The 27,708-nt window shown below is 44.3% G+C and overlaps 1 protein-coding gene across 1 annotated transcript; it reads right to left on the minus strand.

Moving 5' to 3' along the window:
* On the minus strand, positions 1–27,403 carry TRAPPC3 (trafficking protein particle complex subunit 3). The gene is made up of 5 exons (XM_088460621.1): positions 27,183–27,403; positions 22,345–22,442; positions 7,920–8,019; positions 4,791–4,973; positions 1–1,042 (listed from the first exon to the last, which is right to left on the minus strand). Exons 1-5 carry the CDS (start codon positions 27,222–27,224, stop codon positions 923–925), a joined length of 543 nt encoding a protein of 180 aa, XP_088316747.1. The 5' UTR covers positions 27,225–27,403; the 3' UTR covers positions 1–922.
* Between the last annotated feature and the right edge of the window lie 305 nt (positions 27,404–27,708).

The raw sequence follows: 27,708 nt of genomic DNA on the forward strand, positions 1-27,708 counted from the left end.
TAACCGATTACAAACACCGTCTTAAATGTATTTATTTCAAATATACCACACAATTTATGTAAAACTGAAACTGACAAAACAACAGAAGAATAAGAACATAACAATTCTATAAATCAGCAGTACAACCCTGTACTTATCACTTTAACCAGCTCGAATCTTACAAACCAGCTTATACCCCATGCGGAGACTAGAAGGCTGTTTCACGCCAGTAACACAAGAAAGCATGAATAGTTTTCTAACAATGTTCATGGTGTCAAATACCTGGTTGTCATGTCACTAATGGTTCAGTGTTTTGTTTCCATTTGTTTATTGGTGCCAGAGCAGTTCTGGGTATTCTCAGCTTCCGGATGGGTCCTGAGATACACCGGTGACATGAAGTGGCCACAGGCTCCATCTTGCATAGGAGGGTAGTTCTTTAGAAACAGTGTCATGTGCTGCTTATGCCTTCTATGACTTAAACAATGACATAATAATAATAATATACTGGGAGTGGAGGAGATTATGAATATTGAAGACTGGGGGCTGGTTCAGTTACAATAATAAGAAAAAACAGATATGGCTGCTTAAACAACTGAGTAATAATTTAGAATATTATGGTGTTTCATTCAAGTTGGCTAAACTGATACCTATAAATAGCATATAAACTCTGCAGAACATGCTGCAGACATTTATAGGGGAATATATACCAGTGGGCATTTTACATGTTTTCATCAGTTTTCTAAAAGAAAGTGCTGAAAAATGTCACAATGAATTGTAATAGAAAAAGAAATGAGAAGATGCCATTTGTTTTGTACAAATTTGGTGAGTTGGTCTAAGACTTTCTGGTTAAACCCCAAACTGAAAAACCTTCCATGAGCTTGTGGGCTACAAATGATGCTTCAGTCAGGCTGTGACAAGGTCAGTATAGTCACAAGTCCCTCTGTCACTCCTCTCCTGCAGGTAAGTTGTCCTCAATCCTTCGGATAAACTTCATTCGGATTTCTGTGACACTGTCTCCCTTCAGAGTGTCCTGAGCAAATTTCACATCAACAGCCATCTGTACCTATGAGAAAAATGCGCATATATGTAGTAAATATGGGATCACATGGAATGCACTGCCCAACAAAGAGGGCACAGGCAGCAATAAATATATTGCACCCATGTTCCTATATGCAAGTCACATTTTGTCAGCTTATCCCCCATGTGTCATTAATTAGAATACTTGGGTGTGGTTCTGTCTCTTTAAGTCAGCACTTAAACACATTAGAAAAGCATAATGTGTATTTAAAATGTATGTGATACCTGGAGCCAGATGCTCATATTTTTGAAAGTCAGCTTAGGGACTGACCAGAATGGGAAGAACGTGATGTGGTTGGTCAGTTGGACAAATTATTGCAATACTTTGGAACTAACATACCCTGGAATTAAAAGTAAAGTTTGGAATATAATGGCGAGTGCTGAATTTGTATGATTTTTTTTATTTAAATGGCGGGAACACATACTGTACCACTGGCACCGTAGATATTTGAGTGCGGTGGGTCAAAGGTAGGTGTGTGTATAATAGAGATTATTATAAAGTAAATAAATATTTATTTTGAGACTTTGTTTATTTGGTTAATTTATCATTAAACCTTTTGTGATCACAGCTGTCTCATGCACCCCTGTGCAAGCTCATTTTTATTAACCTGTGTCAGCTGCCTTTTTGGTAGTATGATAGAAGCTGTTTGGTGACTGCCTTGTCTTGAAAAGCCATAAGATAGTGGCAGGTGAGCGTTAAACCAGTTAACATGTTATCAGTTTAAACTTCGATAGCAGCTACCAGGTTTCCGTAAGCATGATGGATAGTGTAGGACCTGCAGAGAAATGGGGTCCCGTAATAAAATATATAAATAAATAAATATATATATATATATATATATATATATATATATATATATACATACACACACACACACACACACACACATATACATATACATATATATACACATATACATACATACTCAGTCAGGTGCATAAATATTGGGACATTGACAGAATTTTCATATTTGGTCTCTAGTCGACAGCAACTGATTCCAAATGCAAAATGTCACACCTAGAATCAACTCCAGACATTTTACCTGCTTAATTGATAATGAAATAATGAGGGAATAGCGCACACCTGTCCATGAAATAGCTTTTGAGTTGATAGTCCCATTACTTTTGGCCCCTTAAAAAGTGGGAGGCACATATAGAAAGCGTTGTAATTCCTACACCGTTCACATGATTTGGATGTAATTACCCTCAAATTAAATCTGAAAGTCTGCAGTTAAAGCACATCTTGTTTGTTTCATTTCAAAGCCATTGTGGTGGTGAATAGAGGCCAAAATATGAAAATTCTGTCAATGTCCCAATATTTATGCACCTGACTGTATATATTTACATACACACCCCCATTAGCCAGAACATTAAAACCACCTGCCTAATATTGCGTAGTTCCCCCTCATGCCTCCAAAACAGCTCCGACACGTCGAGGCATGGGACTCCACAAGACCTCTGAAGGTGTCCTGTGGTGTCTGGTACCAAGACATTAGCAGCAGATAATTTAAGTCCAGTAATTTGCAACATGGGGCCTTCATGACTCAGACTTGTTTTTCCAGCACATCCCACAGATGCTCGATCAGATTGATATCTGGGGAATTTGGAGGCCAAGTCAACACATTGAGCTTTTATTATGCTCCTCAAACCATTCCTGAACAAAATTTGCAGTGTGGCAGGGTGCATTATCCCGCTGAAAGAGGCTACTAACATCAAGGAATACTGTTGCCATGACGGGGTGTACTTGGTCTGCAACAATGTTTAGGTAGGTACTAGGCGTCAAAGTAGAATCCACATGACTCCCTGGACCCAAGGTTTACAAGCAGAACATTGCCCAGGGCATCACATTGCATTCACTGGCTTTCCTTTTGCCTATTATGCCTCCTGGTGCAATCTCTTCCACAGGTAAACGGTGCACACAAGATGTAAAAAACCAGGATTCATCAGACCGGGCTACCTTCTTTCCCAGTGGTCTAGCCATCACAATTTGGCCCTTGTCATTGTAGTACAGATCCTTACACTTGCCCATTTTTTCCTGCTTTCAACACATCAACCAAGAACTGACTGGTCACTTGCTGTCTAATATATCTTTACAGGTGCCATTGTAACTAAATCAATGTAATTCACTTCACCTGTCAGTGGTTTAACGTTATGGCTGATGGGTGTATATAGATATTAGGGAGTAGGAAGGAATACAGTGAGGGATTTGGGCATATTTTACACAATTTGTCATCACGATGCATTGGAATCGGACAAATCGTGTAAAATATCGCTAAGTGTGTAGGCACCTTTACATGCAAACACGGAGGCTCTAGATTTAATATGGACTTGAGTCAAGCTTGCTCAAATGGAGGTCAAAAAGATACTTTTGAAGCATTCTCATAGGTTTTTTGCAGACTGCCAATTTCCACTGGGGCCAGCCCTGCAACCTGTGTAATTTAAGACTGTCCCCATTTTAGGGATTGTGTGAGAGTATGTGGCCCTAACAAAGTTCAAACCTAGGCTAATCCTGGTCAAACTACACCACCATGCCAAATTTGGTGGAGCTAGGTCCAAAACTCTGGGCGTGCATAAAGGACAAACAGACGGACAGACAGGCTCTCTCGCTTATTATTTAGATTTTTTTTTTAATACATTGTGTTTTTTTATGAAGTTTTAAATTGCAAATAATGGTTGTTTAATTTTTATTAAAAATGATAACATACTGTTGAGTACAAAATAAAGGATACTCGTTTTAAATCTTTTAAGGCAGTAGTTTCTAAATTGTCCACAGCAGTGCACTGTCAGAGGTGCTGCGGACGGGTGGTCTGGTCCCAAATGAAAGGATAATCTTTGCTGGGCCTCACTGCCTGTAGCCTTAGAGAGGTAATGTGCCACCATTACACATGCTGCACTGCTTAGTGTGTGGCTATGCATTTCCTGGCCCCCCTAAAATTCCTCTACTACTTTGGCTCTTAGCAGAATGCAGACCTCAGTGTAAGTAGGCTATCTTCTTTTACCACTTCAATAAAATGTCTGTCCGGTTCTCTGTCTAGGTCTATGTCTTGTTTCCCCCTCTGGGTGTCTGGCACCAGATTTGTTATAGTCTCTGTACCTTTCACAGCTGCCCCCCTTTTTCACCCGTGTGTATGTCTCTCATGGTCCTCCTCATTTCATCTATTCCCCTGTCTGCTCCCACAACTTGCTGTCCTCTTGCCTACAATGTTCCCCACTTCACATTTTCTTTCCTCCTCTTCAGCGTGATCGACAAAACCAGTGCTGGTGCCTGCCGATTAGAACCGACATGGACAAACAAGAAACCAACTGTGTCCACCACTACATAACAGAGGAAGGGAAGGACGATTTCCTTATTTTAACAGTTTTTGCTATGTATGTCAATAGGAAACTTTTGGCCTAGGGGTACCTTAATAAAATTGCTGAGATACTAGAGAGTTGTAATCTGATAAAAGTTTGGGAAACACTGTGTTAGAGCTGGATTGGCGGTACAATACATTTTTGAGACTGTAATATACAATTTTTTACATAGCAAAACATGAAAACTGGCTCACCCACCTGTAACGTCTGTAGAGTCAGATCAGAGTATCTTCACTGACAATCTCTATGAAACTAGCAGACAGTAATCAGAGTTTACCAGCGCATTATTAAAGCAGAGAGACCCAAGACGCCTATACTTGGTCCGGCAGCAGCTGAAGGCATAAAGTCGTGCACCTATAAACAGAGGCCATGGCTCTTACCATTTCTAGTGCTCCCCGTAGTACTCCACACAGGAGATTGGAGTAGATGAGGGTGGAGTGGTTGTCGGGCAGTTCAACAAAATCTACAAGAGGATTGTTTTCCAGAATGAGGGAGAACTCATCCCCTGCTGGACTCCAATTTGTGATCGTAGGTGTGATTCCCAGGTACATTTTGAACGCCACCTGAACCAACAAATAAAAAAGATTGTGTGCAATATATAGTTGCCTTAAAATGAAAAAAAAAAAAATCGTATATATAATCTGCTCAAGAAAAAAAAAAAAATTCTATTTGAAGACCAATAGGTGCTTATTTTGAATACAATTTATGTTCGGCGTGAAATTTTTTTTATTATTTTTCACATTTTAGAAGTCTTGTAGATAAGCATATGAAAAAGTGGGGAAACCATCCTGGGCCCAAAAAAAGTGGCAGCTGAGATAACAGAAGGCTGTTCGTGGTCATAAGGAAAGTACTGGAAGTTCTTAAATAGAGTCAAATGGCTGATTTTTGCATGTTTATTAATAGTGTAAAAAAAAAATAAAAAAAAATAATATTATGATAGCGAGCAAATGTTTTTTATCTAGTTAAAATCTTTCCAGCATACAGGTGAACAGAAAAATGTCTGTAAAGTGATTTTTCAGTTTTTTAATACAAGATTGTAAATAAAAAAAACTATTTTTAGCTCCCAACTGCAAGTTCAAAAACCCTTCTCCCATTATTTACACCTCCATGTACCAGTCCCACATCATTTATGTTATTATTTAGCTTTTTATAAAAATTCACCTGAACACTGACATGTCTTTATTGGCCAAATTATAATATTCAAAACCCTCTAAGTATAGGATTATTCATTGAGAGGGGTGCACAAGAGGTTTTGCAATGTATTCCGAGAGTTCTACCTTATAGATATTCCCTGCCTTTTCACCTGCTCAGGGGGGTGCACAAAAAAAATAATAGATTTCTTCAGAAAATGCAAGTTTTGAATTGAATTCCATGACCCAACTCACACCTAATTGAACTGACCCCTATGTGTACTATCGAATAATTCACAATTGTTTTTAATGCAGGTTACTTATTTTCTAAGCAGCAAAGACATTAACATTTATTTCACAATATGCCAAGAAATAAGATTATCTGAATTTATTAAATATGTGACCATGGAGCTTTATTCAGCATTTATATAAAAGCAAAATCTACATTAATCTAATTCTTATCTACAAGGCATCAATTATAACAACACTTGAGGGTAGATGGATTGACAAACAGGGGCATAGTAAATCTACCCCTTGGACAAAATGCCTAATTTTATGCAAATACAAAGTATGGGCACATGCTAAATCACATAACTATAGATAGTCTGATGACTGAGGATTTGCCTTTATCCCGTCAATAAACGCTTTTAAAAAGTGCGTTGGACATGGGTCAGAGCCATACACCACTGGTTTGGATCCGAACAAGGCTTTCAAAAGTATTTCTCAGATTACTTATTCTTCGGTTATTTTAAAACTTTAATACATTTATATAAATGAATATATATTTAATATGCATCAAATGGACATCCAATATGCATCTACAGCAAAATGTGTGTTATCCCTATTAATACATATTTTCATCACTAAGCAATGTTTATAGATACATCATTTTTCAAAATCTCTCTCTCTCTATATACTGTATATTCTGGATACAGAAGTGTGTCAGAAGTGGGTTAAATAGTCTGACTGCTTCCAAAAGCACAAAACAGCAGCAAGAGTTCTAAAAATGAAAAACAAAAAAAAGTGTACGAGTAATTGTAAATAAGAAGTGTGAACATCGCTGTGAACTGCCAAAGAAGTACATGGTGCATGATGGGACACAGACTGAGCCCCTGCTGAACTGGCGAGGAATGAGAGCACATGCAGAGCAGTGTCTCATGAAGTCACTGGAAGAGCCTAACGGGGAGCCTTGGAGGCCATGTGTGCTAAGCAGAATACTACACAAACAACTTGCACAAAACCCCGAGTGACAGAACTAGCACAAGGAAAAATAATTACAGGTTTATGTGGTCTGTTCCTTATTACAGTTTTAAGATGGGACACCAGGTGAGAGACTCTCAATGTCTTGCACAAGATTCATGCAGCTTCTGTCCCATAGCTGTAACTTAAAGTATGGAGATATATAACTAGGAGTTTGTTTTTTTGACTCATTAAGAGAGACATGCAGTCATTAATAACCCTTTCAGACATACCGAGAATCCCGGAAATTTGGCCTGCCTCAGCCAAATTCCCAGGTTGCCGCATATGTCTGAAAGGTACCTACCCGGGAACACGTTCCCAGGTAGCAGACCCTTCAATCGACCAGGGAATTGCCCGGGACTTAAGTCCCGGGAAATTACCCTGCTTATGTCTGAATGGTGCTACCCAGGAATTTACTACTTCTGATCTGCACCAAGTAGATTTTACATTGAGTTGGCAGCGCAGAGCATCCTATAAGACGCTCAGCGCTGCTGCTTACAGTCGGCAGCGCGGACGTTCAGCGCTGCTACTTTTAGTTGTGCTCACCACCCCCCGCGCCGGATGCTGGGGACACCCGCCGCAGGGTCTCTGTCACAGCGGGCCGCCTGCTCTCCCGCTGGATCACCAGGGCAGATTAAAATAAGTTAATAATAATAAAATGCTGGTAGTGATTGGTCGGCTGCCTGCTGCATGATAATGACATCAGCGCCAGCCGGAGAGGGGATGGGCTAGGAAAGGCAGAGGAGAGGCAGGTAATATTAAAAACTAAAAAACCCTGCTCTTGTCTGAAAGGGGTCTACCTGGGAATTTCCAGGGTAGATGCTGTAGTGTGAAAGGGGGGTCTCGACCAAATCCCCGGGAATTTGCAAGGAGCAATTCCCGGGTCTGAGCAGGAAATTTCCCGGGTCGTATGTCTGAAAGGGGTATAACACTACTAGTTCTATTTAGAACAGCAAAGCTGGGCCAAAATATAACAGGGACTCTGCCTGACCTACACAAGTAAAATAAAAACTTCCATTGGGAGCAATAAATCTGTACATATATTACAAATAATATTATAACAATTTATTGTTCAAAATGCAATACCAAAACGGACAGCAACCATTAAAATAAAAGAGCCAACTTTCTATAATTCATTACCTTAGCTATGACATCAGCAGTTTCTCGAAAATCATGGCATCTCCCCACATTGGACCGAGCTAAGAAATCTTCTATCAGTCTCACACCTATGTTGTATCCCCTGAGGTAGACAAAGCAGCAGTGAAAGCAAAGAACAGAAATGTAATGGGATTATCTAACTTACAATGGTTGCACAACCCAATTACTATTATAAAGGCACTTTTATTATGGTGGAGGCTGATTAGGAGGACACCCCACCTTGAAACATGGTATTTGTTTGGACTGAAATATACCCCACAACAGTAAATAAAGCTGCTTATCACCATCTGGGACAGGGATTCTAGTCAAGATAGACGGCATAATGAATAGCTCCAAAATATCAAGATATTTTCACAGAAAACATGCTGTCAGAAAGATGAAGAGGAATTTCACCTCCAGAGCAAATACCCCAGTCAACCAAGAAATGTCTTCAGAAAAATGAAGTTTTAAGTCTTGGAATAGCCTTAGACAGAGTACAGGAGCTAGATTTACTTCTTAGTGTGTTTGACAGACATTTAAAGCAGCACTAATATAAAGTGCAAAATGTGGTTGTGTTTTGAACTCTATATTAATGCTGCTTTAACTTTTCAGATCAAACATGCAGAGAAGAGTCAGCTTGCAAAAGCCACTGCTTAGTATATCTAACCTCAGACCTCAATCTGATTCAAGACCTTTGGAATGACCTAAAGAGGACATGGATGCTTGGAAAAATGGGATTACATTTTAAACTCCAGGTTCCCTATGTTGAAAAAGATTTATTCAAAAGGATTCACTGCTGTGACAAAAACAAATTGCTATAGGTATACTTTGTTTTGGTTCACTTATTTTTTTTAAAATGTGAAAGTATAGAGCAATACTCGCACATTTTCAGAATTTACCTTATGTAATAGGGTGTGAGCACATGCAAACTCGCATGTTTCTCACACAACTCGCAATGGCAAAACACACATCCAGATGTTCTGCCATTGTGAGGATACAAGTCGGGCAATGTAATAGAGTGCAAGTGCTTAACTCACACACTATTACTACCCTGAAATACTTGAGAGAAGACCTGCTTCAGGCTAGCGAGTCTAGCCTGAGCAGGTCTGACTTACACAGAAACATGCACAGATCCGTGCATGTTTCTGTGTGTTAAAAACAGTAAACCGTAAAAACAAACAAAAAAAAATGATGTGTGTCCCCCACACAAGCATAACCAGCCCTGGGCTCTGTTGAGCCGGTCCTGGTTCTTAAAATACAGGGGGGAAAAAACGAGTAGGGTAGGTCAGTATTTTATGAAACAGCACCAGGCTCTCTTGAGCCGGTCCTGGTTGTGGAAATATAGGGGACAAAATGAGTAGGATTCCCCTGTATTTTCCATAACCGGCACCGGACTCTTTCTAGTAGGGGTGTAATGCCACAGCCAGGGAACCTTTTCACCGGGTCCCCCAACCAAAGCAAAATACTTGACCACTAGTCAGCCCAGGCCGGGGACCCCTGGGGAGGTGGGGACCCCCTCAACAAGGGGGTTCCCCCTCTCCGGGGCACCCCAGGCCAGGGCTGAGCAGCCAGGGATAGCCCCAGGCTGTGTGTGCTGGTATGTGTAATTGTGTGTGTAGTTATGCTTGTGGAGGGGGGGGGGGGGGGGGCGAAGGTCTTTTTATTTTTACGGTTTACTATTTTTTTTATTTTTTACACACAGAAGCCTTCACAGATCTCACTGATCTGTGAAGGTTTCTGTATAACTCTGACCTTTTAATGCTAGTCGCATTAAAAAGGTCAGAATTTACATAGGGGAATACTCGCACAGACTTGCATAATGTAGTAGCCTCGAACCCACAAATTCGCAGGCTATTACATTTGGCGAGTTGCGGGACAGACTCGGACCTTTAAATGTACGAGAAGGTCAGAGATTGTCCCGCAGGAAAAACTTGGAGCCTATTACATTTATCCCATGAAGTGATCTATCTTGATTTTAGGCTTTACATCACAAAAACATTTTTAGCAAGGGTGTGTATAATTTATAAAGCCACTGAACAAACAATGGGCAAAGCTGCAAATTTATACTAAAAGCATTGCAACAAACATTCATATTCTCTATGTAAACAGTACTGGAAAGAAAAAGCATATTGCCGAATGGTTGCTACAGATGGTTATTTACGAACATTGCAGGTGTAAATTTACATCAGTGAGGTTACTGCAGTAGGAAAGCGGTCCTGTGTGGGCCTCCTTACTGGAAAATGTCCGTCGATTGTGGGAGTGCATACACTGCCCAATGTGTCCAATCTGTAACTTCAAAATACCGCATCGACGGACATGCTCAACAATTTTGCATGCCCCCACCGATTAATATTTTCTGGTTGTGCACATACACAGTCCAATTATCTGGGCAATCCACCGCTATTAGGCAAACAGTCCAGATAACTGTATTGTGTATGCCCAGATAAGGCATGATCTGTGCGGCTGATATCATAAAGAGGAGTTGGAACACTGAGAAAGGAAGCTTGACAGACATTGGACCTGCTGCATTTCTGGTCATTACCTACAGCTTCTACTATGGAGCTGGTACCTACCCCCAAGAGACCAAAGACCAATTCTAGATAAGTCCTTTCTAGGGATATATATAGGCCTACTTGTTAGGGAAAGATACCGTATATACTCGAGTATAAGTCGACCCGAATATAAGCCGAGGTACCTACTTTTACCCAAAAAAACTGGGAAAACTTACTGACTCGAGTATAAGCCTAGTGTGGGAAATGGCAACAGCTGGTAGTGCCCCCAGTAGTAATTCCCCCTGGTTGTGCCCCCAGTAGTAATCCCCCCCTGGTAGTGCCCCCAGTGGTAATCCCCCCTTTCAGTGCCTCCAGTAGTAATCCCCCCCTGGTAGTACCCCCAGTAGTAATCCCGCCTTTTAGTGCCCCCTGTAGTAATCCCCCCTTTTAGTGCCCCCTGTATTAATCCCCCCCTGGTAGTGTCCCCTGTAGTAATCCCCCCCTGGTAGTTCCCCCAGTGGTATTCCCCCCTTTTAGTGCCCCCTGGTAGTGCCCGCTGTAGTCATCGCCCCCTGGTAGTGCCCCCTGCAGTCATCGCCCCCTGGTAGTGCCCCCTGTAGTCCCCCTCCCCTAGTAGAGAGAGACGTGATAACAATAAAAAAAAAAATAAACACTTACCTGAAACTCCCGCTCCTGGTCCCGCCGCTGTCCGCTCCTGGTCCCGCCGCTGTCCGCTCCTCCGGCCGCTTTGCATGGGAGAGACGACGTGTCTCCCATCACCCACTGCGGGAGCCGGAAGATGGCTCCCGCAGTGGGAGCAGCAGCAGCCGCTGAGAGTCTGACAGACTCTCAGCGGCTGCTGATTACAGCAAACACATAGCTGCCGGCTCCGGCGGCTATGTGTTTGGCAGTGTGTAGCGCTGACCGAACTCCATCCAGTCAGCGCTACACTTGACTCGAGTATAAGCCGAGGGGGACTTTTTCAGCACATTTTTTGTGCTGAAAAACTCGGCTTATACTCGAGTATATACGGTAATCTGCCATAATAAACTATGTGTCCCCACCCGCTCCTGTTGTAAGATCCATGAAGATAATGAAGTAATAAACAACAGTAGTGCATCCCTTTTGGACACACTTGTCATGGGTCACAGTAGCTAAAAATAATTTGTGTTCCTAGAGCATCCCTGACCTCTACAGGAGCCTATCCATTAGAAGATCTTTTTTGTGAAAGACCAAAGACTTTTCCCGCCAACAAAAAGTCTTTCATGCAAAAAATCTTTCACAAACATGAAAGACTTTGTGAACCATATATTTAAAGAACAAGGATTGTTGCTGAAGAGACAAGGGAATGGACATAATTAAATGAACAGAGTGAATATTCATTAAAAAAAAGTCGTTTGCCGTTCGCAGTTGGTCGTTCACTGCATATCCACTGAATGACTTTTCTAAAGTCATTCAGCAATATGCAGAAATTGACCAGCGTGTTCGAAAGGCAAAAGACTTCTTTTGTCGTTTGCAGGAGTGCGCGGCGCAGGACGTTTGCAACCTATCCATTAGACGACTTTTTGAACGATCCGACCAAAACCTCCTGGTTTGCCCTTAGTACATTGAAGGTTCAAGTATTGACACAGAGTTATTATAAACAAAAATATTTACAGATACATGAGCGTATTAAGCAGCCAAAAGAAAGAATTAGCTCATGCCAAAATACATTGGTGCTCCATGTGGCTCACACTCTGAGCAAGTGTAAAAGCATGGAGAAAAGGGGTTCGAGAACCTCTTGTAATATAGGGCAGAAAAAAAAGGCAGACACTGGAGCAACCAATTGATGCAATAGCAATTTCCTCTTCTGAGATTTCTTTATTAAGAAAAGATGCTTGAGCTGAAGACAGTTTGGGCAGGTGACAAGACTGAAGAAATATCTGTGTTTCCTCCTTGAGCAGCTGTGAATCCAGGGGGCAGTGAGGGAGGTTATATAAGGATGTCTTTGCACAGATTTCTTTAGGGTCATATGCTGAGTGACCATCAGAACATTTCCGAAAAAAAACAGCGTAAATATTTAGCTTTCAATTCCTGAGCCATTGCTGCTTGGCCCAGCTGCAGTATCAGAAAGCGGCTAAACACCTCCCACTCCCACAGCACACTCCCGCTCCTCGGTCCGCTGGCAGTGTGGTCCCTCTCGCCTCCATCTGATCTTGGCTGAGCATCTGACAACACATCGTTGGGGGATCTATGCCACTTACTACACGGGGCTGCTCCCTCTAATGCAGTGTCCTGCGGGTCTGGACTCCCTGTCTCTGCTGACCGCTGCACAGAGCCAGAAGACATCTGCTGCTTCACCCACACATGGCCTGCGTCTGGCTGAGTGGTGAGTCACGTACATAAGGGGGTTTGCGGGGACTTTTTGATTACAGGGAAGTGGCACCCATCATCTTGCTGCCCCACCCCCCTTAAGCTACTCAAAGCACCTGTGTAGCTGTAAGAGTGTCAATTTAGGGGCGGCAACAGAGAGGGTCTGGAAGAGGTAGAGTAGTCTGGGCAAAAGTTTAATCTTAACTGCCACTATCTTGCCCAACCAGGAGATCCCGCCAATGGAGGAGGTCCAATTTAATTGTTTTAAGCATAGGGGGAAAGTTTGCTGCATATAGGGTATTCCATGGCTCGACAAATCCCGGGGGCCAGGTCGCCAGGGCGACCAGATGTTGGTGCCTGGCGACCAGATTTTACAGGGAGGGAAGAAGCAGATTTATCAGCCCCAGCGGAGATTATTGCAATGGGAATTTCATGCACAGTGTGCCAGCCCAGTGATCGCAGTTTTAATCGGGTCCTGTTACCTGTAGGACCAGCTGGCGTTGAGGTGGCGTCTCCCCGACCAATCGTCGATTGGCTGGGGGGAGGTGCCGCGCGGTGTCTAGCAAGCCAATCGCCGGGCGGTGTCTAGCAAGCCAAGGTGTCATCCCTTCTAATAGCCTTCTCCGCGGCACCTGTATACGGGCAGGTGTATTGTCGGTGGTGCCAGTCCCATCTAGCAGCCGGCGCTCCTACAGCAGCGCTGAGCTCTGTGCATGAAGGAGGCAGGGAAGGTGAGACACCACAGAGAGGAGGGAGCTGCAACAGTGACCCCGCCGGAGGCTCCCAGCAAAAGCAAGGAGGTAACCACTACCCCATGTAACAGCTGCATAACACACTTTTAATCCTGTAATTTTTTTACATTTTTGCGGGGGAGGGGTGGTCTGGCTCATACACTTTTGCCCTAGCTCCTGGATTTTAGAAAAATTTGTTGAGCCCTGGGGTATTCTGCTGACTTGTTATATAGACTCCCAGAAATGTGATCTTAGAGGGTCGCCAGGTGACAATATAGTTGTGACACAGGAGATCTAAGGCTGCAGGTGAAATATTTAAGGCGAGGGACAGTTTTAAAAAAACGTTGATCTTTTAGCCCAAGAGTGAACCAAGCAAAGATCTGAAAGTTTGTAGAGAAGTATGGGGAGAAGTTAAGGTTGGGAAAAAGTCATTTGCAAAAGAAGCCTCCGATCGCTTCAGAGGCAAGCGTTCCCAGTGATGCACAACACGGCTGACGTCATGATGTCACCCGCGACGTGAAGAGCCTGCCCCACGCGCCTGCTGGATCTAGTTAGATCCAGTCAGCGCGAGGCAACGGGAGTGGGAGTGCGAGCGGCCGGCAAGTAAAGGCAAGTGCTGGGCTGGGGTCAGGACTTATATATATATATCTAGCTATCCTGAACTGTGACCGGCACTCCATACAATCACCATGCTGCTATTGCCTCTTCTGCCGCGGTCCTTCTTAAACATGCAGGAACTAGCTTCCCCATTCTTTGTCTGGGGAAGCTATCGCATTAGGGCCCTCATTCAGAGCCGTACGCTCTGAGCAGAGCGCACGCTCTGAATGAGGGCCGGGCTCCATTTTCATGGAGCGTCCTCCTGGACGCTCGTATAGCTGTGGGTCACCACCCACAGGCTATACGAGCGTGCATTGTGATGGTCGCGATGGTCGAGACCATCGCGACCATCGAATTTGCGAGCCGGAGCCTGCGGTTGAGGTTTTCAACCGCAAGCTCCGGAGTGATTTTGGCTCTATCAGAGCCAAAATCACTCCCACTGACATCACTAGTGATGTCAGTGGGCCGGCTTCTGACGGGAGGCGTTCCCGTGGGAACGCCCCCGTCAGGGAGGCACGCCCCCGGCACGCCCACCAAAGGGGGCGTGCTGTCAATCAACATTGACAGCACGCCCCCTTTGATCGGACACAACGAGCGAAGGACTTTCCTTCGCTCGTCGCGTCTGGCGCATGCGCACGACGGAGCTCCCTCCGTCGTGCGCATGCTCAGTCCATAACATCGACCCACTTGCGAGCGGACAGCCGCTCGCGAGTGGGTCTGAATCAGGCCCTAGATCTGCTGCAATTGCCACTGCCAGCTGCAGGGCATAATAAATAGGGAAAATGCTTAAACACAGAACAAAAACTATAGTGTTTGCCAGATTTAGGGATTATCTTCATTTGATAGGCCCCTCGGCCTGTTACCCACTGGCATTAAGACTGCAGTAATAATGCCTTTCTTCCCCATTACAAGTTAAAATAACACTAGTAAAAGCATGATTTTTAACATCAGTGGGTACCTTGTCTTCATTGGCTGACTAATGTTGATTAGGGCAGGTACAGTGAATAGGAAGTTCTTCCCATTTAATTTATAAGCAATTCAGGAATAACAATGATATAGGCGTCACATAATTCTAGATGTATGGATTTTGTTAATAGAAAAGTACTGCACAAGTAAAATTTAAAAAAAATAGTTTAGTGTGGAAATTTACATGTGATCATCCAAAATATATAAGTTCACATGCAAATGGCCTCATGCATTAAGATGGTTACATAACTCCCCAGTGACTTCTAATAGCTTAATAGGACACAGAACTTTTGCTTATAGACAGCTTATGAAGCGACTGACACAGCAAAGCATATCCTCATCGACAGTCAAACAGCTCTTATTACAAAATAATTAACTAGTCACATGCCTTGCATTATGCAGCATTAAGGGACCAGTCTGGGGGCACTGCCTAAAGGGCACTATTTAAGTCTGGGGTCACTGCATAAGGGGCCAGCCTAGGGGCACTGCATAAGGGACACTATTTAAACCTGGGGGAACTGCATAAAGGTCCAGTCTGGGGGCACTACTTCAGCCAGGGGGCACTGCATAAGGGCAAAGCTAAACTACAGGGGGCAATGCAAAAAGGGGAAAACTACAGGGGGCACTGTATAAAGAGCACAAATACAAGGGGCACTACATAAGGAATCGGTATGAAATAACGCCGGCCGCATGGCTGGCGGTTCGATTCCTGGCAGCGCCTGGCCGACAAAAGCAGAGTTCCCGGCAGCGGAAGCCCGACAGCGCTGGAAATCCCAATCGTCGCTAAGGTAAGTACGTACTAGCCTAACCTAACCCCCTAACCTCTCCCCCAAGTGCCTAACCCTAATCCCCCCCCTTCCCCGCTGCCTAAACCTAAGTCCCCGGGGGGGTGCTTAACCCTAAGTCCCCCCTGGGGGTGCCTAACCCTAACCCTCCCTCTCCCTAGCCTAACCCTAACCCTCCCGGGGGGGGTGCCTAACCCTAAGTCCCCCCCGGGTGCCCTAAACCTAACCTCCAACCCCGCGGCTTTCCGCTAGCGGCACCCGGCATCCCTTCGATCAGGATGCCGGGCGCCTGTCTCCCGGCCCCGGGGAAATGACAGGCGTCTAGATATAGACTCCCGGCATTTCACCCTCGCCGGGATATGACAGTCGGGAAGCCGGCTGCCGGTATTAAAGCAGGCGGTTTCCCGATTGTATACCCTGCATAATGGGCACTTTTGACAGAGACCTGTCGGGCTGGATTGGTAAGGGAGATAACCCTTTTCCCGGTGTGCGCATAATTGCGAAGGCCCCCACCCGGCTACTTTTGGATGCCACCCGGCTGGAAAAAATTTCTGGGGAGAACACTGCATCCCCTTAATATCTGAATCAAGACGTATTTAAGCTGCTAAGGGTTCCATAACCAAAGATCAGGGGTGACAGGAGACACCCCTGTCTAGTGCCATTGGTTATAAGGAAAGGGGATGAGAGAAGACCATTCACGGAGACCCTGGCTAAAGGGATAGAGTAAAGAGCCTGGATACCTTGGAGAAAGTCACCACCGAGGCCAAAGGCCCTCAATGTTTGTACCATTCTGGAAAAAAAAATTCTGACCCTAACACTCTCAAATTACCGTCCTATCTTCCAGCTCCCATGCCCCTCCAAGCTACTTGAGAGACTTGTCTACACCCGCCTCACACACTTTCTAAACTCACACAACTTATTGGACCCACTTCAGTCCGGCTTTCGTTCCCAACACTCCAGAGACAGCACTGACTAAAGGTAGTTAATGATCTGGTCACTGCCAAGGCTAAAGGCCGTTACTCACTCCTAGTTCTTCTAGATCTCTCTGCTGCTTTTGACACTGTTGACCACTCTTCTCATACAAAGACTACAATCCCTAGGTGTTAAGTACACAGCCCTTTCTTGGTTCTATTCCTACCTATGTGATCGCTCTTTTACTGTTCGTTTTTTCTGATTCTGCCTCCTCTTCGCTACCTCTGTCAGTTGGAGTACCGCAAGTCTCTGTCTTATTTCCTTTGTTATTCTCAATCTACACCACCTCTCTTGGCAAACTAATCTGCTCTTTTGGATTTCAGTACCATCTGTATGTGGATCATACTCAAATCTACCCATCCTCCCCAGATTTATCAACATCTGTATTGGTCAGTGTCACTGAATGTCTTTCTGCCATTTCATCTTGGATGTCATCTCGTCACCTGAAACTAAATATTTCTAAAACAGAATTAATTATATTTCCACCGGCACTCTGTTCACAATATTAGGACTCTTATCGTTGCCTTGGTACACACTCACCTTGCCAATGAGACTCGAAACTAAAGGCCCCCATACATCAGAGATTGATTGCAGCAATCGTGCAATTTGCAATCGATTGTGTATAAAATTCTTTCCCTTTTTCAATCGATTGCAGAATTGCCACAATCATTTGAAAAAGGGAAAGATTTTTATACACAATCGATTGCAAATTGCACGATTGCAGAAATCAATCTCTGATGTATGGGGGCCTTTAGTAAGTTGCAAAGCTGATAAGCATTTGATAGGGCTTATTGGTCACACCTGTTTCGCATTTTTCGTTTTCAACGCTTTGGCCCTGATTTCATACACATTTCAAACTCTTCATAACACCCCCATTAGTTTGACCTTACACAGGGGAATGAGATGGGGATGCCCCTTATCTCCTTTACTTTTTAACAGGACAATAGATCCCCTATTACATCATATCGACCGATGGTGCCACATTATAAAAATGGTCACCTTCCCTCGTCTGCTATATACAATTGAAATTGTACCCGTACTTCTTACTCAAGACCTCAGGATACTGAATGGAGAAATGCAGAAGTTCATTTGGGCCAACAAACGCCCCAGAAAGTCATTCTTCAAACTTCAACAATCCACTGATCTGGGTGGGGTTACATTTCCATGTATTATAGTTATGTTTAGCAGCTAATTATCAGTTTGCCATGGACTGGATTGGGAAAGCTAATAATTAAGCAAATGATAAGATTGAACAAGCATTCAGTACTGGTATACAGCTAGCAGCACTATTACACATGCACCCAGTCTCACTCCCAATGGCTATTAAGAACAATGGCCCTGATTCAGAGCCGGACGCTCCGACAGAGCGCTCGCTCTGAACCGGGCCGGTCTTTTTTTTTTTTTTTTAGAACGGCCTCCTTGCCGCTCGCTTAGCTGTGGGTGACCACCCACAGCTATAGCAAGCGGCCAGGAAGATGGTCGCAATGGTCAAGACCTTGTGGTAGGGTCTCATTGCCGCAAGCCCCAGAGAGATTTCGGCTCTCAGAGCCGAAATCTCTCCCACTGACATCACTCATGATGTCAGTGGGGCCGCCCCCAAACGCAGGCATTCACATGGGAACTACTCCGTTTGGGCAGCCACTCTCCCGGCCCGCCCACCAAAGGGGGCGAGCTGTCACTCAACATCGACAGCTTGCCCCCTTTGTTGCGAAACCCAGACCGACTGAGTGCAAGTCGCTATCCGGGTCTCGTGCATGTGCACGACGGAGCCGGCTCAGTCGTGCGCATGCGCACTGGCCCACCATCGACCCGGTTCTGAGCGCACAGCGCTTGCGACCGGGTCTGAATCAGGCCCAATGTCCATCTGGCCATGACCTACAGCGCTTGGAGGCAGATCAGAACTATTTTAAAATTGTCTTCTATTTTTTTTCCATTAATTCCTTTGTACCAGGCGGTTGAACCTCTAAGTAAGGACTTGGTCCCTCCAGGGGTTGAATTAATTATATCAGTTGGTAGACACAGCAAATGTTTCCACATTTAATCATTCCACTATTCCCGTATTTTCAGGTCTTAAGATACATGCAAAGAACTTTGCAGTCGCTGACAGATGCTGATAAAGTAGATTGAACGGTGTGCTCAGTCTTCGACATACTGACCATTTATCCTCTTCTTATATGTATCTCTTTGTATGCCCAGTGATAGATTTAGATTTAACCACTATCTCTGGAGGTTTGGCTAAGTGGAAAGATTTATTTTCCTCTATGGACTTGCCCTACATAGTGAAAACCACTTAAAAAAAAAAAAAAGAAAAATGAATACAATTTTGCTATCTATCTCATATGCAGAAATGAATTATAAAATCCTTCACAGAACCTGTTATACCTCCAGATTCAAGTTCCTCAAAGGACAATTCTAATTGTTTTAAATGCGGTTCCCCTGAAGCGGACATTTACCATTGCCTATGGCTATGTCCCTGTTAAGCGGTTCTGGGATGAGATACACCTTCACAACGAAAACACCCTGCGTATACAATTTGAGATGAACCCCGTGTGGGTATTTCGGAGTAAATGCACTCCTTCTCCCAACGTCCTCACCAAAACAAAATAAACTGCTGTTGACAAAAATTGCGGCGGCGGCAGCAGCAAAAAGAACAAAAACAAAATCCTCTCACAATGGACTGAACCTAGTACTACAACACTTTAGTCCTTCCTAGAAAGATTTTCGATTTTTAACATGGCTTTGACTTCCACTTTAATTAAGAGAAGTTGGCTGAGAAAGGTTTCTCTCTATCGCTTCCCTATGTACACACATTCTCTCCTGCCACGAAGATCACTGTTAAACAGTTTTCAATTAACTACCTGGTACAACATGAAGAAGGGTCACCTTTTTGATAGAATATGTATTATTATTCCTTTACATTGTTATTTGTGGTTTTCATTCCTGGCTGAGCAATTTTTATATATATCATCTGATGTATACATCTATTCAGGACAGTACCAATTCTGCTGTTCTAAGCAGTTCCAGCCAACCATTTCTTTCAGATAATTATCTGTTTGATAATTCCTATATGCTTTTTTATGTAAGGTGATATATTATTTTACTGTATATACTGTATCTGTGTCAATAAAAACACGGCATCTAATCACCGGCGGTTAGCACTACAAACCCCCCCCACGGGGCACTGCGTCCTGCGGGTGGAGACAGAACCCGTGTGGTTTCAGCAGTGCGCCACCATAAGTGCAGGGCGCATTTTGCGGTTTTGAAATCGGACAGGGCGTGGTGCCCTGCTAACGTAGCCTAGCGAGAACACAAGTGTAGGGTGTTGTCTGGTGATCAGTAAACAAAAATTACTATGGGCCATATAATTTTAGAGCCACGGTGTAGAAGATCTGTGTCCCTCTCCCGTCCCTAGACTCCCTAAATCAGGGATTCCCAACCACGGTCAAGGAACACTAACAGTCCAGGATATTAAGGATAGCCATACTTGAGCACAGGTGTGTTAATTAGTACCTTCATTATTTTGATTTAACATCTGTGCTCAAGAATGGATATCACTAAAACCTAGACTGTTAGTGTGCCTGAGGACAGAGGTTGGGAAACACTACCTTAAGTGCTTTCAGTGTAGGGCGTTACTGTCTGGTGATCACACATGCTTTCTGTAATTTAGGGTGTTATTGTCTGTTTATCACACCTTTGTTTGACCCTTTTTTATTTTTTTTATTAAACGAGCATGCCGCTAGGACTATGGATGCCAGGATGGGGCAGATCAGGCACTTTTAGTGCCATTCTCCATCCTCTGGATCTTCAGATTTGTCTGTAGTGTAGTAACCAAATGCCCTACGAGCTCCGTGATGTCATTTTGCACACGAGCAATAAAACCAGTATGCGCTCCAGTCCCTTAAACATTCACTGTTCCTGCAGTACAGGGACGATGAATGTCATTTCTGTTTCTGTGAATCTCATGAATGCTACCGACTCATCCTTTGCAGTGAATGAGTTAATAAGCATACAAGTTGCACTGTGTACAGAAAACCACATCATAGGTAGTAAGAGGTCATCTTTCAGGAACAATTTCTCAGCAAATATTTCATGTTTATATAATCATGGATTGTAAGCTCTCACAAGCAGGGCCCCCTCTACCCTCTGTCTCATGTCCGCACCTTCTCCATCATCCCTGTATGCCCGTTTTCTGTTTCTATTCACCACTTGTAGGATGCTATACCAATTGTAATGTTGTGGTACCTTATAAGCACAGATGGCGAGGGATCCTACAGCCATAAATGGGCAATACCAAAGACACAAATTCAGGCAGGATACAGACATCAGTATAAACAATGGCCTGTGTTATTCTTCAAGGTATAAAAGTACATATCATAGTGCAGCGGTGGCCAGCCCGTGGCTCTCGAGCCGCATGAGGCTGTTCAGAGTTTCTAATGCGGCTTGCGGCTCGGCAGACCCCCATTGTTACTGGGAACACTGGTCTCTAAAGCCATCAGAGGCTAAAGAAGCCTCTGATCGCTTCAGAGGCCAGCGTTCCCAGTAATGCAGTGCGCGGGTGACATCATGAAGTCACCAGTGATGTGAGGAGCCCGCGCATCTGCTGGATCCAGTTAGATCCAGCAGGAGGCAGAAGAAGAAGCAGCTGCGACGGCGCGGCGGGACTCGGGAGCCTTGACGCCGTGGAGTGGTGCCAGCACAAAGGTAAGTTTCTTCACGCGGGGTGGGGGAGGGGGGGGGGGGGACTACTGCTGGGGGCACGACTACAGGAAGCATTGCAGGAGGGGAACAGCTACAGGGGGCATTGCTTAATGGGCACAGCTACAGGGGGCAACTACTGGGAGGCATTGCTTAATGGGCACAGTACAGGGGGCATTGCATAAGGGCCACAACTAATGGGGCATTGCTTAATGGGCACAACTGCAGAGGGCATTGCATATTTGGTACAGCTACAGGGGCATTGCATAAGGGCCACAACTGCTGGGGGCATTGCTTAATGGGCACAGCTACAGGGGGCATTGCATAAGGGCCACAACTACAGGGGGCATTGATTAATGGGCACAACTACAGGGGGCACTGGCATTCTCAATGTATTTTATGTGGTTCTGGATTTCAATACGTATTTTATGTGAACGTGGCTATTTCAATGTTTTCTATGTTGCTCTGGCTTTTTCTTTCACTGTATATAGGGAAGATTATGTAAAATTTTATTTTTAATGTCCTGGGCTCGCCCCAAGCGTGACTAAAAACGGGGGTGTGACCTAAGGTCATACTCCTGTAAATGTCATATCAAAGGCGTGCGCACAAAAATGGGGCGTGGCCCTGTGACAGATAGGCCACGCCTTTTTTTGCCCGCGCGCCTACTATCGGCTCTTTTGATTGACTACATATATGTTTTGTCTCTTTGCCTCCGACTGGTTGGCCACCCCTAGCATAGTGTTTCAGGTACCAGACTCCCCCTTCATTAGACGCTCAAGCCTTAGCACAGTTATAGTAACATAAAACCCCATTTTGTCGCTTTAAATCCCAAACTTACATTTTTTCCAATTGTTTATTGACATCGTCATCATTTTCATAGTCCTTGCATAGCTGTGCAACAAGGGACCCATAGGTCAGGTTGAATAGCTCAGAATTCTGGAGAGGACAAAACAAACAAACAATTAACATTGGGAAGGACCAGATTTTAATCTATAGGTTTGTCATTTTCATGCACAAAGACACTATTTAGAACAGATGAAACGTTACATGCAAGGAAAATCTATACATGGGGGATTACAATAGATAGCCATGTTTAGCAACATAATTCTAAACTATAAAAGCAATTAAATGGCTGGATAAACTGTTAAAGAGGAATTCTCACATCCATGTTAATCATGCACTCGTTATTACAACTAGATGTGAAGGCTTTAAAGAACAACTTGTGCAGTTAATTTTAAGCTGGGTACACACTTGCCGGTGTGTACCCAGCGATGCGACGCCTGGCCGCATGATATATCGGGCGGTCGGTACACACTGCAAGATGCGGTGACCGCTTGATGTGTTGGGTACCGGCTACATCCACTACGCCAGCGTTGGCATCTGCGTTGTTTCATGAACCCTACATGACACAATTGTATATTTGCCAATCTGCAGGATTTACCAGAAACAGCAGTGTAGGCTTTAACAACATTATAAAGCACAGCAATTAACAAAAAAATAAGGGTAAAACCCAAACAAAATTGACATTCAACAGCCACAATGCAAGTTATAAAACATTGGCTTAGGCCACAGGTTCTCAAACTCTGGGCCTGATTCAGACCCGCTCGCGAGCGCTATGCGCTCGCAAGCGGGTCGATGGTGGCCCAGTGCGCATGACGGAGCCGGCTGTCGTGCGCATGTGCGAGACCCAGATAGCGACGGGCAAACCGTCGCTCCGGGTCTCGTACCAAAGGGGGCGTGCTGTCTATGCTGAGTGACAGCACTCCCCCTTTGGTGGGCGGGCCGGGGCTGCCCAGACGGAGGCGTTCCCATGGGAACGCCTACCGTCTGGGGCCGGCCCCACTGACATCACAAGTGATGTCAGTGGGAGTGCTTTCGGCTCTGGTAGAGCCGAAAGCACTCTAGGGCTTGTGGCAAAGAGACCCTACCACAAGGGTCTTGTCGCAAGCCCGATGGTCACCCACAGCTATGCGAGCAGCCAGGAGGCCGCTCTAAAAAAAACAGAAGGCCGGCCCTGATTCAGAGCGAGCGCTCTGTCAGAGCGTCCGGCTCTGAATCGGGCCCTCTGTCCTCAGGACCCCAAGGTCTCCTCACAGAATCACAAGTGATATAATTCGCTCCACACGTGGATCTTTTAAAATGTGTCAGTGAGTAATGAATACACCTGTGCACCTGCTGGGTGACCTGGAAAACGTGAACTGTGTGGGGTCCTGAGGACGGAGTTTGAAGTGACCTATATGTGTTACAAAAACCGTTCCTGCTAGCAGGTTGAGCACTATAATAAACTTATGCCATATGATGGTCTATATTAGCTATTCTAACAATGCTTCACTTAAAAAAAAAAAAAAAAAAAAGTCTGGAAGCAGATTAAACCCCATATCCTACTATATCTATGGGAATCGGTATGTAATATCGACTGACGGGATCCAGGCAGACAAAATCCCGACGCCTGGATCCCGAAAGTGTTAACATACCGACACTTAGTGGTCGGTATGCTAACCCTCCCCCTCTCCCTACCCTAAACCTAATCCTCCCTCCCTGGTGCCTAAACCTAACTTACCCCTCCCTGCACCCTAACCCTCCCCCTAGTGCCTAACCCTCCCCCCCACCCTGCTACTTACCTTCGGTATCCCGACAGTAGGGATGCTGGCGCCGAGATCCTGATTTAGAGGTGGGCGCTATTACCACAGCCGCTGTGCTAAAATATGCAAGTGCAGTAGGAGGTATCTTGTCTAAAAATACAACTCCTGACGGCTTCTCTGATCTGCTGCAGCGCCCAAAGACGCAGCATCAGATCAAACAGCGTGAACATCGGATATCTGACCGCCCCACAGGTCACTCACGTTCTGTGAAATCACGCTGCCGGGGACGCAGCCATTGGTCAGACAAGCCCCCTATTTTCTGTGACGCTTCCTGACACCGCCCCAAAACTCCAGCAGCATGTCAATCAGGATGTGACGTTTAGAGCACCGCGAGCGACATCGCAGATCTCAAAACACTGGATTGGGCCCAATGACAAGAGCCCTTAACACATTTACTGTAGGGACTCAGACAAGTATAAATGTGCTTACAAGTAGTGTGATGAAGTGTTTGCTGACACGTACCATGAGATGCAGAGATGCAGTAGGTGAAATGAATGGCAAATACCAATACTACAGAATGAGTGCAGTAGGCAGATGGAAAGAAAGAAAAAAGTAGTTAGGCGATACAGGACTAATGTTAGAGACCAAGAGAATGCCAACAAGCTGGAGACCAGGAGACAGTGCAACATTCAGAAAAAGTAACAGAACACGATAAAATGAATGCACAATAGCATCAAATGATGAAGTCATGCTCAGCATCAAGCAGCACATTGCTACAAAAAACACAGATCAGCCAAGAGTTTCCTATTTAAGAAGACCATAAAATATCAGTGTTCAGTGGGGTTTCAGCATGCACTGATTGGATGGTACAGGTCCCTATGTAATTGGATGGGGTTTATTTTAGGGACAGCAATTAAAAACAGAGTTGGCAACCACTGATGTTTCAGATATGAAGGAAATGCTTTCTCTAACCAATGTCAGAATTGCAGGGGCTGCCACCATCACATGCTGGTCTCTTAAAATGTAAAAACAGAGCGCTATTTGTCTAGTGATTAGTCACATATAGACAGTAAGTGGAAGATAGAAAAATAAATAAATGTAAAGAAAAAATAATATACATAACAAATGCAATGCCAAAAATGTTCAAAACAAATTAGGACTTTTTTTCTAAAAGGTTAATGTTTATAGCCTTTTGGTGAAGTATATGCGGTTCCGGTGTGCTTGTTTGTAGGATTCCAAAAAGAAGCCTGATGGAGATGGGCATTCGCTGGGCTCTAACCACCATCTCTAATCCTACCTTAGGATGTTCCGATTTCTTCTCCTGACTGGTCTCTTCCGCACTTTGAGCGTACACTTCAGGTACGGCGTTTCCCAACTTCCGGTTCCCGCTGACCAACGTGTTTCGTGCTGTCGCACTTTTTCAAGGAAGAAGTGCAACAACACAAAAGGTAGGATTAAGGATAGTTAGTGGTTTTGAACATTTATGGCATTGTAGTCATTATGTATATTATTTTTTTCTTATATTTATTTTTCTATCTTCCATTTACGGTCTATATTTGATTAAATAATCACTAGACAAATAGCGCTGTTTTTACATTTTAAAGGAATTATATTGCCACAATATATGTGACAATTTTATGATTGGTCAATACTGGTATAAATACCAGGTAATTTGGAACTCCCCTATACCTTGAGGAAGACCACAGGATGGTTGAAACATGTTGGTGGAGGGGAACACTGCAATTATTTTGTGACGCATGAGGAGGACCAACATTCCAGCTGGTGGTATACCCGGGTTTAAATAAAACCACTGCTTGAATTGAGGCCCTGCTTGTCTCACATCGCATCTGGTAAGAGTGCATTATTGGCACTTATGAATTCTTTTAATTAATAAAAGGTTTTATACTATATTATTTTTTCTCCGTTTCCATATATGTACTGGGAGTGGTACTTCCGATATTGCAAAATCTCAGACACAACGTTAAGACTGAAAACAATAGGAAGGCCCTTATGGAATAGAGGATTCACGAGCGACTATGAATCTATAATTACAGTCTCCATATTCTACTATTTGACGTTCGGATTCCCTGTCATTTTAAAGGCACTTATATGAGTCATCTTTAATCTTTTTGTGCATATATGTTATTGTGAATGTCACAAAGATTGAGTTGTGTTAGTACCTTTGCGCAGATTATGGACATCACTTTTTTCCTATTATATTGTCACAGAGCCGCTCTTTCACATAAGCACAGTGATTATTTGTTACTAATACATGCTTGTTTATGACGGCTCATCCAATATCAGATCTGCTAGGGACACAGGGAAGGACTGTCCACACCTGTCCTCCTTTGCTGTGCAAAGCTCCTGGGGCCACTGGGCATGTGCATTAACCAGTGAGTGGTCACCTTTGCTACCTGCCACCGTAAAGCATGTTGTGATGGCAGCAATGCCGCCATTATTATCTTACGATAGCCATCCCAAGTTTGTTTCATTGCCCTTGAATACAACAACTGCTGTCTGGATAAAACTGCAACCAGTGCAGAGACAATAGCAGTGCTGCGTCTGGTAGCAAAAATAAATAACTTTGCCTGACAACATATTAATAAAATATCCAGATTTAAGAAGATAAAAACATGTTAGAGTTGCAGATAGATTCAGTAAATTACAGACACCAGAAGGACATGAACTTGAACCAATACCATCAGGAAAAAGGGAAGCTAATACCCCACTAACTTCATGTGTGTATATATAAAGACAAATGATATAAAATGCATGTGGCCCATCAGGCTCATCTGACCCAGGTAACCTTAAGAACAATGTCCAAAATACTGGCCAGGATAGAAGACAAAGCCCCCGGAATGAGAACAGCTCTAATGAATTGTTGTGTATACTGCACACACCCAACCTGCTGCTCCCCATAGAAGATTATTTATATAGCACTTCCTCTTATACGTCTGCTGCTGCTGCAGAACTCGTTAGAGTCTGTGTGACAGACCGGGAGTCGATCCCTATGGTCAGCAGCGGCCCTGTCTAACCAGCACTGGTTGGTAGCCTGGTACATACAGTAAATCTCCTGCCCGAGCAGCCCCCTCACCATCTTCTTGCTCTCTGTTCCTCGGTTGGTTTGCCGGGACATGGTTTCTCGTCGCCCCGTCCCCACCTCAAGCAGAAACACCGATTGCCTAGCAGTAGCTAGCCCTTAACGCTTTATCGTAAATAAGCTGTTTTACTCAGAGGCACAATATTGATAATGCGCCTGCGCACCACGCGGCAAGCGCTTCTGGGAAATGTAGTTCTGAGCGCCGTGCTCGCCATAGGCCGCGGGGACTAATAAACTACAGCGGCTGCCGAGCGCACTTCCTGCCTTGTGCAGGTAGTGAGCAATGAATCAGTCGCCAGCAATCCCAGCAGCGCTTGCGGCGCTACATAAGTTTCGTATAACAGTAGCTGCACTGTGTCGGGTGCGACGCTGGGTGGCGCTGTAGAATTAAATGAAATAAATGAAATTTCTATAAGAGGTACCACATCTATACTTGTCTGGTATAGATCAGGACAATAACTTTTCTGAAGAGAGTATAACAAAAAGGATAAACATTTACATACACTAATAAAATAATAAA

Source organism: Taudactylus pleione, unplaced genomic scaffold (assembly GCF_031769625.1).
Source record: "Taudactylus pleione unplaced genomic scaffold, aTauple2 ptg000007l, whole genome shotgun sequence".
NCBI classification, from domain to species: Eukaryota; Metazoa; Chordata; class Amphibia; order Anura; family Myobatrachidae; genus Taudactylus; species Taudactylus pleione.